This window comes from Meleagris gallopavo, chromosome 9, assembly GCF_000146605.3.
Source record: "Meleagris gallopavo isolate NT-WF06-2002-E0010 breed Aviagen turkey brand Nicholas breeding stock chromosome 9, Turkey_5.1, whole genome shotgun sequence".
Classification (NCBI taxonomy): Eukaryota; Metazoa; Chordata; class Aves; order Galliformes; family Phasianidae; genus Meleagris; species Meleagris gallopavo.
Window position 1 is genome coordinate 56,862 of NC_015019.2, and position 13,552 is coordinate 70,413.

The following is a 13,552-nucleotide window of genomic DNA, read 5'->3' on the forward strand; positions in this document are numbered from 1 at the left end:
AGCTGTGTTGTGTAACAGAGACCATCTTCCAGCTGTAAATAACATCATTTATTTAGTTAGACAGGCTTTGCCTTGGCCAAATGCTGGTTCTCACCCTGATAGCAGAGGTGTCATGGCCTTGGCAAGGGGTTTGTCCTGGGAGCACCAGAAGAAGATGGAAAGGTGCTGCTGTCTCCTTTGGGGCCACATCAAAGGCTTTAATGGTTGAACCTTTGTGTTTTCTGTTTTCACGGCTCAGCTGGGACTGCAAAGGAACCAGCTTTCTGCTGGGCTCATGTCCCCAGCCAGGAATGGTGTGTCTAGCCTCTAGCTGAAGCTTTGTAACTCAGGCTGAAGAAGACAGATCACTTGCCCTGATGTCCTTTTAATTCTACGCAGCCTTTTTGGTTGCTATTCCACTGGTGTCGCCACAATTTAGCCCTTATTTAAGTCCATCTCAGTCTCCCTCTCTCTCTGTGGTTGTCCCACTCCATCTGCTAGAAGAGTTTTCTGCAGTACATCATGCATTTGGCTGTGTGGCTCATCCTTCTGGCTCTGATGGAAAGGCTGAACCATTGCAAGTCTTCTGTCGAAATGCACTACACCCACACCATGACCATGAGTGTGTTCTGCCTTTTCTTCGCTAATTTGTCTGACATTTGGGATTTTCAGACCAGCACACCCACTTCAGAAATTATTTGTAGCTGATGTCAAGTGCCCTGCCTAATACTGTAGGCTTTAAGGAACTGTATTTTCTTCACAAAATGGGGAGTTATAAGCAGTCCACAAGCATCTACTTCAGGATTGTAGTGTGGGTCTAATGATTTAAAAGAGAAAGGTTTGCTTACTATAAACTTTCTGGTGAGCAAAGGTGAGATGGATGGAATCACTTAAAGTGGGAGATGATGTGATGCTTACAGTGAATGCAGTTCTGAAAAGAGGGAAGATTATTTTTTTAATGATCTCTGAGTTCTCTGGAGTTCTTAGCTGTTCCTAAAAAAGCACTTTGAGAACATAAAAAGAAACATCCCTTAAATGCTGGGTTATTTACAGATGTATTAATACTAGTAAAGCAGAGATTAGACACATGGGAGCTCTCTTCTACAGGCTGTTGGCATTGATCTGTTGGCTTCAGCAACTAGTCTGGGGGAAGGGAGCAGGTGAAAACTACCTCTGATGAAAAATTGACACTTACAAATGCTGAATATGAGTTCCCAAGGGTTCCCATTGCATTCCAGCTGAGTTGGCCTTCATTCCTGAAATGCTTTGCTTTGCCCATAACAGAATCAGTGGGAGGTGGGCTCTGTGGGCGTTGTGGACAAGCATTGGTACCTGGTGTTTTATCTCCTCTGATCACAGCTCGAATCTGTGCTGTGCTTGGGCGTGGAGCTCAGACCAGGCATGCTGTGCTGCTCACCCTGAGCTGCCAGGGTGTGAGTGCACACGCTGCTTCTAGTGGCACTGGGTGCAGCGTGTTTCCAAAGTCATTTATGTGCTTGTTTTCTTTACTGCTTTTAGTAACTTGTAAAATGCTTGAGGCCAATTATTTGTACAAACAATGTCATACTGGATAAGCTCAGTCTTGGCAGTGCTATGGGCTGGACACAAACAACTACATTAAAAAAAAAAGAAAAGCCTTTTTTTCCTGCAGATTGGATGTGGAAACAGCATCCCTCTTGCCCCTGAACTGCCTCTGCCATGTGGGCTGCAACTGAACTGCTTCAAAAATTGTTGCCTTCTAGCAAATGAATGGGAACAGAGTTCTCTGATACCATATTCTGATGGATCCCGGAGAGGTGGTCCTTATATTCACTCCAGTGTGGAACACCAAGGATCCACCACCTCCCTGGGCAGCCTGAGTCAGTGCTAAGCCCCAGCACAACGCAGCAGGGGCTGCAGCTGCTGTGTGTGAGCAGGACTTGCTGCTTCAGACATCAGTTTTTAATGGGGGACTGCTCATAGCCACATCCTGAAAGGGATGTGAGGGTCCTCCAGAAGTGCACTGGGAAGAGGGGAAGTAAGTACTTCTATCTTACAACTAATCCCTAAAGAAACTCTTAAACAAAAAAAAAGTGGGAAGGAAGAATGCATATAAACGTTTATGGAGTGCACAGGGAGCCCAGCTATAGGAGGAACAGTTTTAGAGTGTGTGTGTGAGTGTGTTCAGAAGGTTCAGTGTCCAGAACGATGCAGCCACATCACTCCCAGGCTGTGTGATGGCACTGAGGGCACTGAGTCCCATCCTCTGCTGCTGCCCTGTGGTTTTTTGTTGTTTTTTTTTTTTTTTGAGGGGGGGGGACAATCAGGGAATGCTGCTGTAAATCAGCACTGAAGGGATCAGAGTCTTTCTGACCCACACAGGGTCTTGGGGAGCACATTTACAAGAGACTTTTCTCTCTTACTTTCTCCAAAAGAAACAAATCAAGCTCTTGAATATGCTCTATAGCTAGATCCCATGTTGCCTCGAGAATTTGGCAAGGTTTAATCTCAGGAGCTGGCTCTGACCATCTGCTGGAACTGATACATTGCTTGCTTGGAATATTCCATCCCTGACAGCAGCACCGTTGTGCTGAAGACCAAGACCCAGGAACTGGACTGTGTCAGTTCACATTTTTGAAGCATTCACAATTGATCAGAAGTTGCTACTTGAATAGTGGACACGAGTTTTGTGTGGTTGCTTTTTGTTTGCTTGCTTTTAAACCCATCTAATGACTTCTTTAGGTGTATAGCCTTGAGAGTAGAAGGGAAAGCCTGGGTTTGCTCAGAAATTGCAAGAGAAAGAAACAAGTGACGTGGAAATAGAAGAGGCAGAAGTTTTGCACATGTCTAAATGGAGCTTTGGAGCAGAACTTGGGATCAGATAAGGGATCACATGCACTGAGAAATGACAGGGGGAGAAGAAGAGCAGGATTTGGCAAAGGGCTGCCCAAAGTAGGACTCCCATTGTAATGACTGCATCAGGTCCAGCTCTTTTCTACCAAGACATGTGGAGCCCGTATACAGTTTTAATCCGTTTTTGTGGTAATGATAGAACAGGAAAGACTGCCAGTATCTGTGAGGATCAGAAGTATATCTGGAAGGGAAAATGTTAGATTTACATCTAAACAATCTGAGGTTGTTATCTTTGCAAAATAAACATTCTCATGCTTTTGACTTTTTTTTCCACGCTTACAAAGTACACTGCGGATGATAGATGAAGGACAGAGAAAGATCTTTTAGCAGCCATTTGCATGCAAAAGAATTAGCAGCAACAACTCCTAGCTGAGAGTGTCCTGTCACACATGGTTGGTAAAATATTTAATGGATTTGGGTAAGAATGAGTGCTGACGGCTCATGTCACTCCTCTGAGAGCCAATAGTCCTCCAGACCTGTGGCAGGGTGCGTAAGAGGAGGGTTGGCTGCATTTCATTTACTTTGCACCAGGACATGCATCTTTTGCATTTATACATCCAGTGTGATCCAGCTGACTGTTTTGTGGATGTTTGGTTTGAAAAAAGGATGGAGTTCTTAGAAAATGCGTTTAATGCCCCTTGATCGAAGCTACTGTCTCCCAGCACTGGTTGTGGTATGTTTGAACTGAGAGCAAATTTTTTGTCTTAAAGCTGATTAATTAAGTCTTAACTTTTTCAGCCCTTGAGCTATTATGGGTATTATCGTTTGCAAGGACAATCATTGGGGCACTGCATGGGGGGCATTCTGTGGCTGCTTTCACCTGGCAAGTGCAGCCTGCCTGCAGAGCACAACGCCCATCTCCCCAGTAGATGGGCTGCTGCTGCAGAGATCACATTCAGAGTACAAAATGTTTAAGGCTAATGGATGATTTCTTTGCCTCAGTGTTTATTCTGCTGCAGCCTTCTTGGACAAGGCAGGAACTTCTCGTAGAGGGAGCCTGGGGTCAGGCAGAGCATGAGAGGTGAGGAGGAAGCAGATGGAAAAACTCAGCTTTGCGTGGATGGGAAGTTAATATGACTTCACAGTCTTGCTGATCTGCTAATTTTGATCACGCATTCCCTCACTGCAGCCTCAGATCCAAACTTTTCTCTGCCACGTGGATTTTTCCTGCTGCCCTCTTTCCTCTGAGCGGTTTGTGTATCATTTCAAGGACTTGGGCAGCATCTTTCTCATGCTACTAACTGGGAGACAGGCTCAACGCCCTTACACAAGAAATGCTGGTGTGGATGCTGTGATGTTCCTCTGCTTTCTGCCTCTGTGTGTTCACATTACAGTCAGTTCTGCCAGCACTAACAGCCTATTCATCTCTCGAGTGTGACAGCAAGTACTGGGACTCCATACAGTGTGTGGGAATCCCCCTGCCTGCAGAAAAGCACCAATCCTTGCACTCAGGCTCACATGTGTTTCATGTTCAATGGGGGGTGGAGGTGGGGCAGAAGGGAGCTGTGTCTGGGTGTATTCTCCTGACCCGAATGCTGCTGGAGAAACCTGCAGCGATATTTATGTGGATTTCTTTTTTCTTGCTTGCTTTCTTTTTCTTTTTTCTTTTTCTTTCTTTTTTTTTTTCTTTTTTCTTTTTTTTTTTTTGTCGTCTTGTTCCTCTCTCCTGATTTACTGCATTTGCTCACGTGGCTTTGGAAAGGGGGGTTCTGAAGGCGTTTTGCTTCCAAAAGGAAAAGGAGCTGGCAGGCATTCATATTTTACTTCTCAAGTTATGTAGGGTAAAGTCTCCCAGTGGGAAAAGGGGAGATATAAGAGAGCAGAGAGCTGGTGGTGATACTTGCCAGAAGGAAAACAGCAAAGAGGAGTGTGTGTAACTCTGGAGCTACATCCAGACCAAAGTGAGGTTTCAGAGGTATGTTTTCTGTCTGTTGTCGGGATATAATTTTCGCTGATTTTATACAATCTGAGATAAAATGCCTCATTGTGTGTAAAAAGTAGGAATGACCGTATTTTAGAAACAGTTTCTAAGCTATGAGTTGTTTGTGTGCAGGGAGGGATGCATCTTCATCAACGAAACGTTACCATTAATGTAGCTAAAACCAGGTTTGGTGTGGTCCCTCTATTAAGTCAGAGATATCAGGTTGTTTTTTCTTACCAGATCTGAGATTTAAGCTTCTGGCAGTTAATGTGAAGGGCTCAGGACGTCAGAAATAAGGGGCAACAGACCCTGCCCTGGATCTTCCTCTGTTTAAAACCTGTTTGATTATACAACATGGGTTTGTGATCCTGTACCTTGAATACCAGCACGCTGCAGAAATATATGTTAACATTTTCCTATTGAATTGTCATTATTGTGAGACAACACAATTAAAATTCAATTTTGTCAGTGCATTCAGTGGAGTGAATCGCATATTTCGCACTGAGCAAATGATAAAGGGTTGTATACCAAACTGTTAATACAGAAAATACTTTTGAAATGATCAGCTATCCTCTTTTAAATGAGACATCATTACTCAATTCTGTTGTCTTTACTTGGTCAAAATTTCTGCTGCTTTAAGGGCCCTTTGAGAATTCTTAAATGCCTGACTGGTTCCATTAGGACTTAATTAAAAAGGAATTGTCTTTTCATTTAGTAAAATGATATCTTTGAGTATGATTTCTTTATTAACTAAAATGTCTTTAAGTTTGAAAAATGCTGTGCTTGAAGCGCAGGAGCAAAGACTGATCTGTCAAGAGAATCTCCTATTTCAGATGCTTGATAGCTATGTTTTTCTTCACTGAAAACCAGTCCTAATCTTCCTAACTGAAGGGTAATTAATGCTGTTAAATCCACTGCCTGCATGGACCACATATTCGGGTGCCTACTGCTTGTATCTGCATGGAATATATTTCTTTTACCCTTCTAATTAAAAGTCTTTGTGGAAGCAAGAGATGTGGATTTGCTTTGATAAAGATTCTAACAGTAAGTGATGTTCTGCAAAGACCCCTCGGTGTCCTTGTATCCAGCCCTGTGAATTAAAAAAAAAAAAATTAAAAAAAAAAAAACTTGCTTTTTAATAGCTTTACTAAAAGGCTGCTTTTATGCCTATGAAATCCCAGGAGATCTTCAGGTGTGAACGACTTGATCCCTGCTGGCAAGTGCTGCCTTTCTACGTTATTTTAACTGTTCAGAGTGCTGGAAATAGAATGAAATCCAAGAAAACGATTGCAAGGAGCTTCAATACAGCCTTTTGTCTCAGAAGTTCCTGAAGTATCTGTAGTTCCTGAGTCAATCATCTTTCTGCTCCGCTGGCCACAGAAAGCACCATCTGTAGCAGCAGATAAAACCCAGCTGCTCGTTTTTCTGCCCAGCTAATTAAAAAGTGCCATGACCTCCCCAGTGCTAATTGCATCCTATTAGTGGGATTGAGGAAAGGAGTCCAGCAGGGTTGCCTGATATTTCAGCTCTCAGCTTCCCAACGTCATTTAAAGTGATTTTATTTTATTATGACTGTGTGATTCCAGAACTGAGATGGCTGCAGAGTGTCTCACACTCATTTTCTGATCTGCAGGTGAGCGATGTGATAGCAAAGTGCTGACAGCACATGAATTTCCTACAGAACCTCCCTTTCTGCCAGAACCAACATGCAGAGCAACTACTCCATGGTCATCACCACCAGGGAAACTCTCCAGATCTTCTATACAGCGCAGGCAAACTCATCGGCTGCGTTGCGCTCACCGCCTCCCTGCCCACTGACCTCTTCCAATTACCAGTTCTCATTAATTCCAGCATTCTTCTCTGTGGTTTTTGCTCTGGGTTTGGTTGGCAATAGCGTGGTGGTTGTGGTGCTCTGTCATCGCAGTAGCCCCAAAACAGTTGCTAATATCTACATTTTTAACTTGGCTATGGCAGATCTGCTGTGTCTCGCCACCCTTCCCTTCTGGGCTACGTATTATGCGCAGGGGTACAACTGGATCTTTGGATCTCTCATGTGCAAAATCTCCAGTTCTGTCCTGTGCCTGAACATGTTTGCAAGCATATTTTTCATTACATGCATGAGCGTGGACCGGTACCACGCAATTGTCCATCCTATTCGCTCCCAAAGAAGGACTCCGCATCAGGCGTATTTTATCGCATTGGTTGTGTGGGGCCTTGCCTGTTTGTCCTCCCTCCCAACTTTTTATTTCCGTGACACACACTACATTAAAAGCATGGAGGTGAAAGCATGCATTATGGCATTTCCTCATGAGAGTTACGCAGAGTGGTCTGTGGGAACAGCCTTCCTGAAAAACGCGCTTGGCTTCTTCATCCCCTTGACGGTGATCACCACGTGCTACGTCTGGATCAGGAGGCACTTGATAAAAGCACGGGAGTTTGGCAAAAACAAGCAGAAGAGGGACAAAGTCCTGAAGCTGGTGGCTGCTGTTGTTGTGGCCTTCTTAATTTGCTGGCTCCCATTCCACATTCTGACGTTTTTGGATGCCCTGGCTCATATGAACGTCATTGACAACTGTGATGTGACAGGAATCATCGACACAGCGCTGCCATTTGGCATCTGCATGGCTTTTGCCAACAGCTGCATCAACCCTTTGGTGTACTGCTTTATTGGGAACCAGTTCCAGGAGAAGCTCCATCGCTTGTTTAAGCGACAAGTTTATCAGTTCAACAGCCAACGAGAGAGCTCTTCTTTGAGGAAAGGGAGCTGCCTCCGAGACACTGAGATAGCAGTGGGCAGGGAGAGGGAGCCCGAGTCCTTGCTGTAGGCAATGACGTGGGGCTGTGTCAGTACAGCTTCTGCTGTGGGGACACTCCTCCCTCCTGTTCCTTTCAATTTGTGATCATTCAGTCATCACCTATTTGAAAGAGAGTCTTTTTCTCATCCATGAGGATCTGTTCTTCCTTCTTTTCTACAATGAGCACTCAAGTTTTATGCAGAGGGAAGATTCTGGCTAGGAACTCAATTGATGGCATTTTAAATACCAGCTTATACGTGACTGAGATCAAGCAAGTGCTTAGTGTAACACAGAATAAATACCAAAGAAACCTGGCACTGTAGCTATGACTGCATAGGTATTGAGTATCACATCCTGGCTAAACTGATTTTCTAAAAGAGATTCTAAGTTGAGAATGTGTAAATAAAGCAGTGATGATACTTTTGTACCTGTATATAGGAAAATATTAGACTTTTATTATATACATATATATAATTTTGAAAGTGTATTGTTAATGTACGTTAAACATATCAGATAAGCTTCCTGCTCCTGCCCAGTATCCTGAGAACACATGGAGACATGGATCTACAAATTGCCAGAGGCAGAGCATTCCTAGGGGAAAGTACTACCACATGCATGTTTTTATGACTTTCTCATAGCAGGTTGCAGGTTTACAGGACAGATGATCCTTAGCTCTGTTCCACTGTGATCATTTTTGATGGTAACAGCCTGGGAACTGAGCATGCCAAGTCCTGGCGCTACGTGCTTAAGTCCCACACACTGCTCAGCAGATTCAGGGAAAGGACATTCTGATTGGACTTTTGCATGTCAAATGTCAATCACTACTGTAATTTTTAGGTACTGTAAGCAAAAAAACTGTGACTCTATCTTAATACCCATAAACAAAACCACGGTGGGACTTCTGAGTCTTACCTTCATCTCCGTGCAAACATTTGTAAATAAGAGAAAGGGGAAAAAAGAAAGTATTTGGCAAATAGGGATTTTATTTTGAGGTCATGTAAGGTTATTTAAAATTTGCTTTTGTGAGATACTGATCCTAAGCACCAATCTAGATCTTTTTGAAAGGATCACGTTTGATAGGTTCATTATAAAAGAGGGATCTGATAGCACCGTGATCGCTTTCCAGCAGGCTGTTCCCAGACTGAATGACCCAGAGTGACCAAAAAATTGCTGGCTTCGGGGAAATCTGTCCAGCAAGTTACTTTTGAAGCTTGTTTAAGCACTTCTGGGTCCATATGTCAGAAATTAAATGTGCTGGCAGGGTAACCAAGATTCTGGCCTCTCTGAAATCCCAAAGCTGGTTGCTGCTTGGAAGCCATGGGAACGTGATGCAAGAGCCATCCATCACTGTTAGGGTGAGGGTCAATTTCTTCACCGGTGCCCATGAGAATGGGATTTTGTGAGGAAATCTGCCAGCCTCAAAGTGATGTGAGATGAGAAGGTTGTGTGGAACTGGGCAGAATGAACAGCTCCTTCCTGGTGGTTCCTGCCCTGGTGTGGTGTTCTGGTGATGGGGGGATGTGGTTGGAGAGTTGCTTGTCCCGGAAAGTGGAAGAGGCGCCGCTGAGTTTCCCCTGGAATGTTTTTGTTGAAAATGTTCCGACGAGTTAATAGCGTCTGGGGCGTCGGATATTTCTGGAAGGACAAATTGTTAATTGCTTAGCAGTGAGCAAAACAACCCAGTCACGTTACAGCAAAACAAATAATTATATAAAGAAAATTAGCAGGTGTTCAAAGTGTCCGGCTCAGAGAAGTAATAAGAGGTTATGGAGCCTTTTTACCTTTGCTGCTTTACAGATTAGGTCAGTAATGAGCACAGCTGTGCCACCGATTGCTAATCTCTGTAGTCACAAAACAAAACTACAGGAGTTGACCCCAATGCTACCTATCTGCTACCACCAGGTTTAGTCTGTCAGTTTGGACCTGCTGAAAAGAACGGCTTTTAACGAGGCTCATGCCTTCTGCTTTTGATGCACAAACCTTCACAGGTAGGAAAATATGAGAGGAATCTGAAGTCTGGCTGCGGTAGCGTTTATGCCTGCGAGGGGCTAGGAAAGCTTTCCGGATGAGAGAGCAGCAAAGCAGAATCTCCCATTGCTGCAGCCAGAGGGCAGAGATTAGCGAGCGCTTCCTGGGGCTGAGGCTTCATTGCTATCTGCTCGGGTGAAGTAATGGAAACAAGGGAAGTTAGGTGGGAGGTAAGGCTGAGAGGGGAGGAAAAATCACTTCTTTCAAAAAAAAAAAGCCTACCCAGAAGGTCACCTTCTGCAAGAATGACAGAGCAAGAGACCCTGCTAGCTTGGTAGTGACATTTCTGCTTGCCAGATATTCCGTGTGTCTCAAATAGGTCGTGAGTTTGAGCACCTTGGTAAAACAAACAGCCCAGAAAGTCTGTCTGCAGAGGAACCTGAGCTGGGAGCCAGGGAGGTGCTGTGTCAGAGTGCTGCTTTATTTTTAGAGCAAACTGAATATGGGTGAGATCTGTGACTTTCTTACGCTTGAGTTTCTCATGGGATTTTTCAGGCTTTTTTAAATGGAAAATGTGATTTTCCGTAGCTTCAGTGTGTTGTGTTTCTTTTTTTTTTTCATTTTTCTTTTTCTTTTTTTAATTTTCTAACAAAGAATAGACAAAAATGTAAGTTTTTTTTCTTGCAAATTTAGAAGCTCTTGCTTTCCTTTTAAGTGAAGTTCCCTGATTCTTGTGAATAATTCCATGATGCTACAACCTTTCATTGTCAAAACCCAAATTCCCTCACATGCCCCAGTCCTGTACAAGTCTTGTGTTCCCATAGGGATTGCCAGAAAACAGCCAGGCAGTCCAAGGAGCTCTGTGGATGCTGGTGAGCCCCACTGATGCTGCTTTGCTGCCCTGGAATGATGCACACAATTTTTCCCAGGGAAATTCAAGAGCGTGCCTGGTTGCTCATTGTCTTACCTGCTCTGTGAGTGCAGTGAGATGAATTTCTGAGCAACAGTTGGAGTTCAGAGGGCTGTGCCTGCTCCGTTATCAGTGCTGAAGAAAGCCTGCTGCAAAGGGGTGAATGATGCTCTTCCAGATGGAAAAGTTAATGGGTTTGGAGTCAAAGCTGAGTGGCAGCAGGGTTTGTTTGATATGGGAATGTTCTGGAACAATTCTGGGCCTGTCAGTGTGTTCTTCCCCAGAGGTGGTTGGAAGGGATGGGTTTTCCTCAGGTTCATTTGATCTCTGTCATAGTTGTACATATAATCCTATTTGCAGCTTCCTTTTCTGGCCGCATGTGATTACCGTTAGCTTAAACGAATTGCAAAGAGCCTTGATCCAAACTGAGCATCCTGTGTGCATCTCTGAGTTGACTTTAATATGCAACTTCAAAACGTGAAGCGAGGAAAACCACTGGCATTTATTAGCACAAGCCAGTGCCGAGTGGTGAGCTAAATGCCTTGTTTATATAAGATATACAATAAGAAATGTTTGGTACAGCATGTTCTCCCTGAGAAGTCCATGCAGCTTGAGCATGCCCTGGAACACACTCAGCATATTTGTTCCTGTTCCTCAGGCCAGATTATGGGCAGGAATATCATCTTGCTGCCCCACGGCCGACTGCCACAGCTTGGCTGCTGTCTATGATGGGTCCCCTTCTCCTGCCTGTAGGGCACAGAGTTTGCTCAAGGGGCGAGCAAATTGCTGTGCTTCCCCACGAAAATGAGGGCTTTTGGATATCGTATGGGAGTTGTTTTGGCAGGAACACAGGAAAGATGCAACGTGGAGATGAGGTGGTCTGGCAGCCTTCTCTTGATGCTGGCAGGCTCACTGCTTGCTTTTCGACTCTGCTTCTCTCAGAGAAAAACGAGTGCTCTTGTTGAGATGGACTGTGCAGCCTGTCCTGGGGTGTGCTCTCCTCATGCCTCCTGTGGGTTTGCCTTACCTGTATGGTGCCTGTATGTGGAAGGAGCCCAGGGCTGCTCTGTTTAGCATCACAAGCCCTTTGCCCCAGATACAGTGGTTGACAGATTGCAGTGTTTACTGAGGTGCCTAACTGAGAAGCAATGCTCCCCCGTTTTGATAGGTTTCTCAAGAAACAAAATGAAAGAAGCAATAAATTCAAAAGAAGCAAGAGAAAACAGGGATTTGCTTATTGGGAAAGCACAGGTTTAGTGAGAGGAGGTTCAAGTGATGCCTAATCCTGTGGGATACCCAGCAAGCAGCCACAAGCTTGGGTGCATTTCCCTCAGCTAGCCAGGTGCTTGCAGACCTTCTCCCACACTATCATTTCCACAGCTGTGCTCTGCACCACTCTGCAGCATTGGAGTGCCCTCACATGAAGCAGGGCTGGGTGTTGGTGGGCTCATGTGCAGAAGGAGGTGCATGTGTGGCTGGAGATAGCAAGGACAGGAGCTGGGAGCTGTACCTCTTCTACAGTGGGAGCCCAGAAGCACCTCCCCACAGTACTTGTGTCCTCTGTAACCCACAGGATTTCCATCCATCCACCCATCCATCCACCCATCCATCCACCCATCCATCCATCCATCCATCCATCCATCCATCCATCCATCCATCCATCCATCCATCCATCACTCCCCATGCCCAGGCTGTAATCCTGCCAGCTTCAAGTGTCAGCCCTAATGTCTGTAGATGGTGGTGTAACTTCTCTCAGCTTCCAAAAACAGACTTTTTTTGCCTTGCTGTCTATCTGCCCCTAGCAGTAAGCCGAGGCGAGAAACCAAAGGGAGACTTACATGGGTGATATAACTGCAGTCCTTGCTGAAATGTTCCTGGGCCCTGGTCTGGAAAGGGAGTGAGCCAGCCCTGCTTGCTGCCTCGCTCAGATGTTCGCTTTCCATTTCCTCTGCAGCTGAGAGAGAATCTGAATTTGATACTATAAGCTCCAGACAGAACACTTTTAATCCCAAAAACATTTCACAGGGATAAACCAGAGTGATACAGAAGAGGATGTGAGTTGTAACACTGATTTTCCTGCTGTGAGATAGATCTGAGCCTACACCTTCACCCCTCTGACAGCCAATAGCTCTTCTGTTTGAGCAAACATAGGTATGCAAAGCTCCACTGTATTCCCTACAGACAAGATCCAGTGTGAGTTTTGGTTCCAAAATGCGTGAGTTGAAATGTTGTATTGTTTTTGCAGCGAAAAAGAAAGTCAGTAACAATATCCAGCTCAATGTGCTGCAGTGGTGCAAATGTGACATATCCCATGCCATGCCCTCCCCCTAAGCTCTGTGCTTTGCCAGCAGATGCATGCAGATGCATGCAGTCAGCCGGCAGCTGAGGTTGGATGTTGGGAGCCACCGGCCACAGCCATCTCTGCCCCACAGTGCCCTGCTTGGCATGGTGCAGTGCCATACACAACACACAGCAGCCTTCAGAAATGACAGAAAACCATCTGCATTAAGCATTAGGACAGTGTCCAAACATGCAGTCCTTTCGCAATGACAGGAAAGTGAAAATGATGAATACAAACTGCGCGAGGCGTGCAGCTGTGTCATGGCAGAGTAGGAAAGATGGAGTAGCTACCACTATCTCTTGAGAAAGCAAAGCGCTTCATACGTTGCACAAAAGCAGCTTAAACTCCGTTTCTTGTCAAGTCTTTGATGAGGTGATGGTTATATGACACGTTACTGTTCAGGGTCTTGCAGAACCTGGTAGGTGTTCTTTGCAGGTGCTAAGCAGCATCACTCTGCACTGCTTCAACTGCTATGGTGAGTAATGTTAGGAATTTTACACGTTAGGAAATAGATCTCAAGACCCTGATGCTGCTAACATCTGACCTTGCAAACCCCTTCAATGTCTGCAAGAGATTCCTTCCAAAGTAAGGGCAGCAGAATTTGGTTATCTACACAAATCCCTACTGTGGTGAACTCGGGGATTTTAGAGCATCCTGGATCCCTTTGTAACATAGCATGCTAGATGTCCTTGTTTCACTGCGTCAGTAATCTTCCTTTAGATGAGCATGTTGTGCAGAATTTGTTC

At 44.9% G+C, this 13,552-nt stretch overlaps 1 protein-coding gene across 1 annotated transcript; it reads left to right on the forward strand.

The window, feature by feature from the left end:
- Window positions 1–4,190: 4,190 nt before the first annotated feature.
- Window positions 4,191–10,164, forward strand: AGTR2 (angiotensin II receptor type 2). Its single transcript, XM_010714965.3, has 2 exons — window positions 4,191–4,786; window positions 6,426–10,164. The coding sequence occupies exon 2, from the start codon at window positions 6,499–6,501 to the stop codon at window positions 7,615–7,617; it is 1,119 nt and encodes a 372-aa protein (XP_010713267.1). The 5' UTR covers window positions 4,191–4,786; window positions 6,426–6,498; the 3' UTR covers window positions 7,618–10,164.
- Window positions 10,165–13,552: the final 3,388 nt, after the last annotated feature.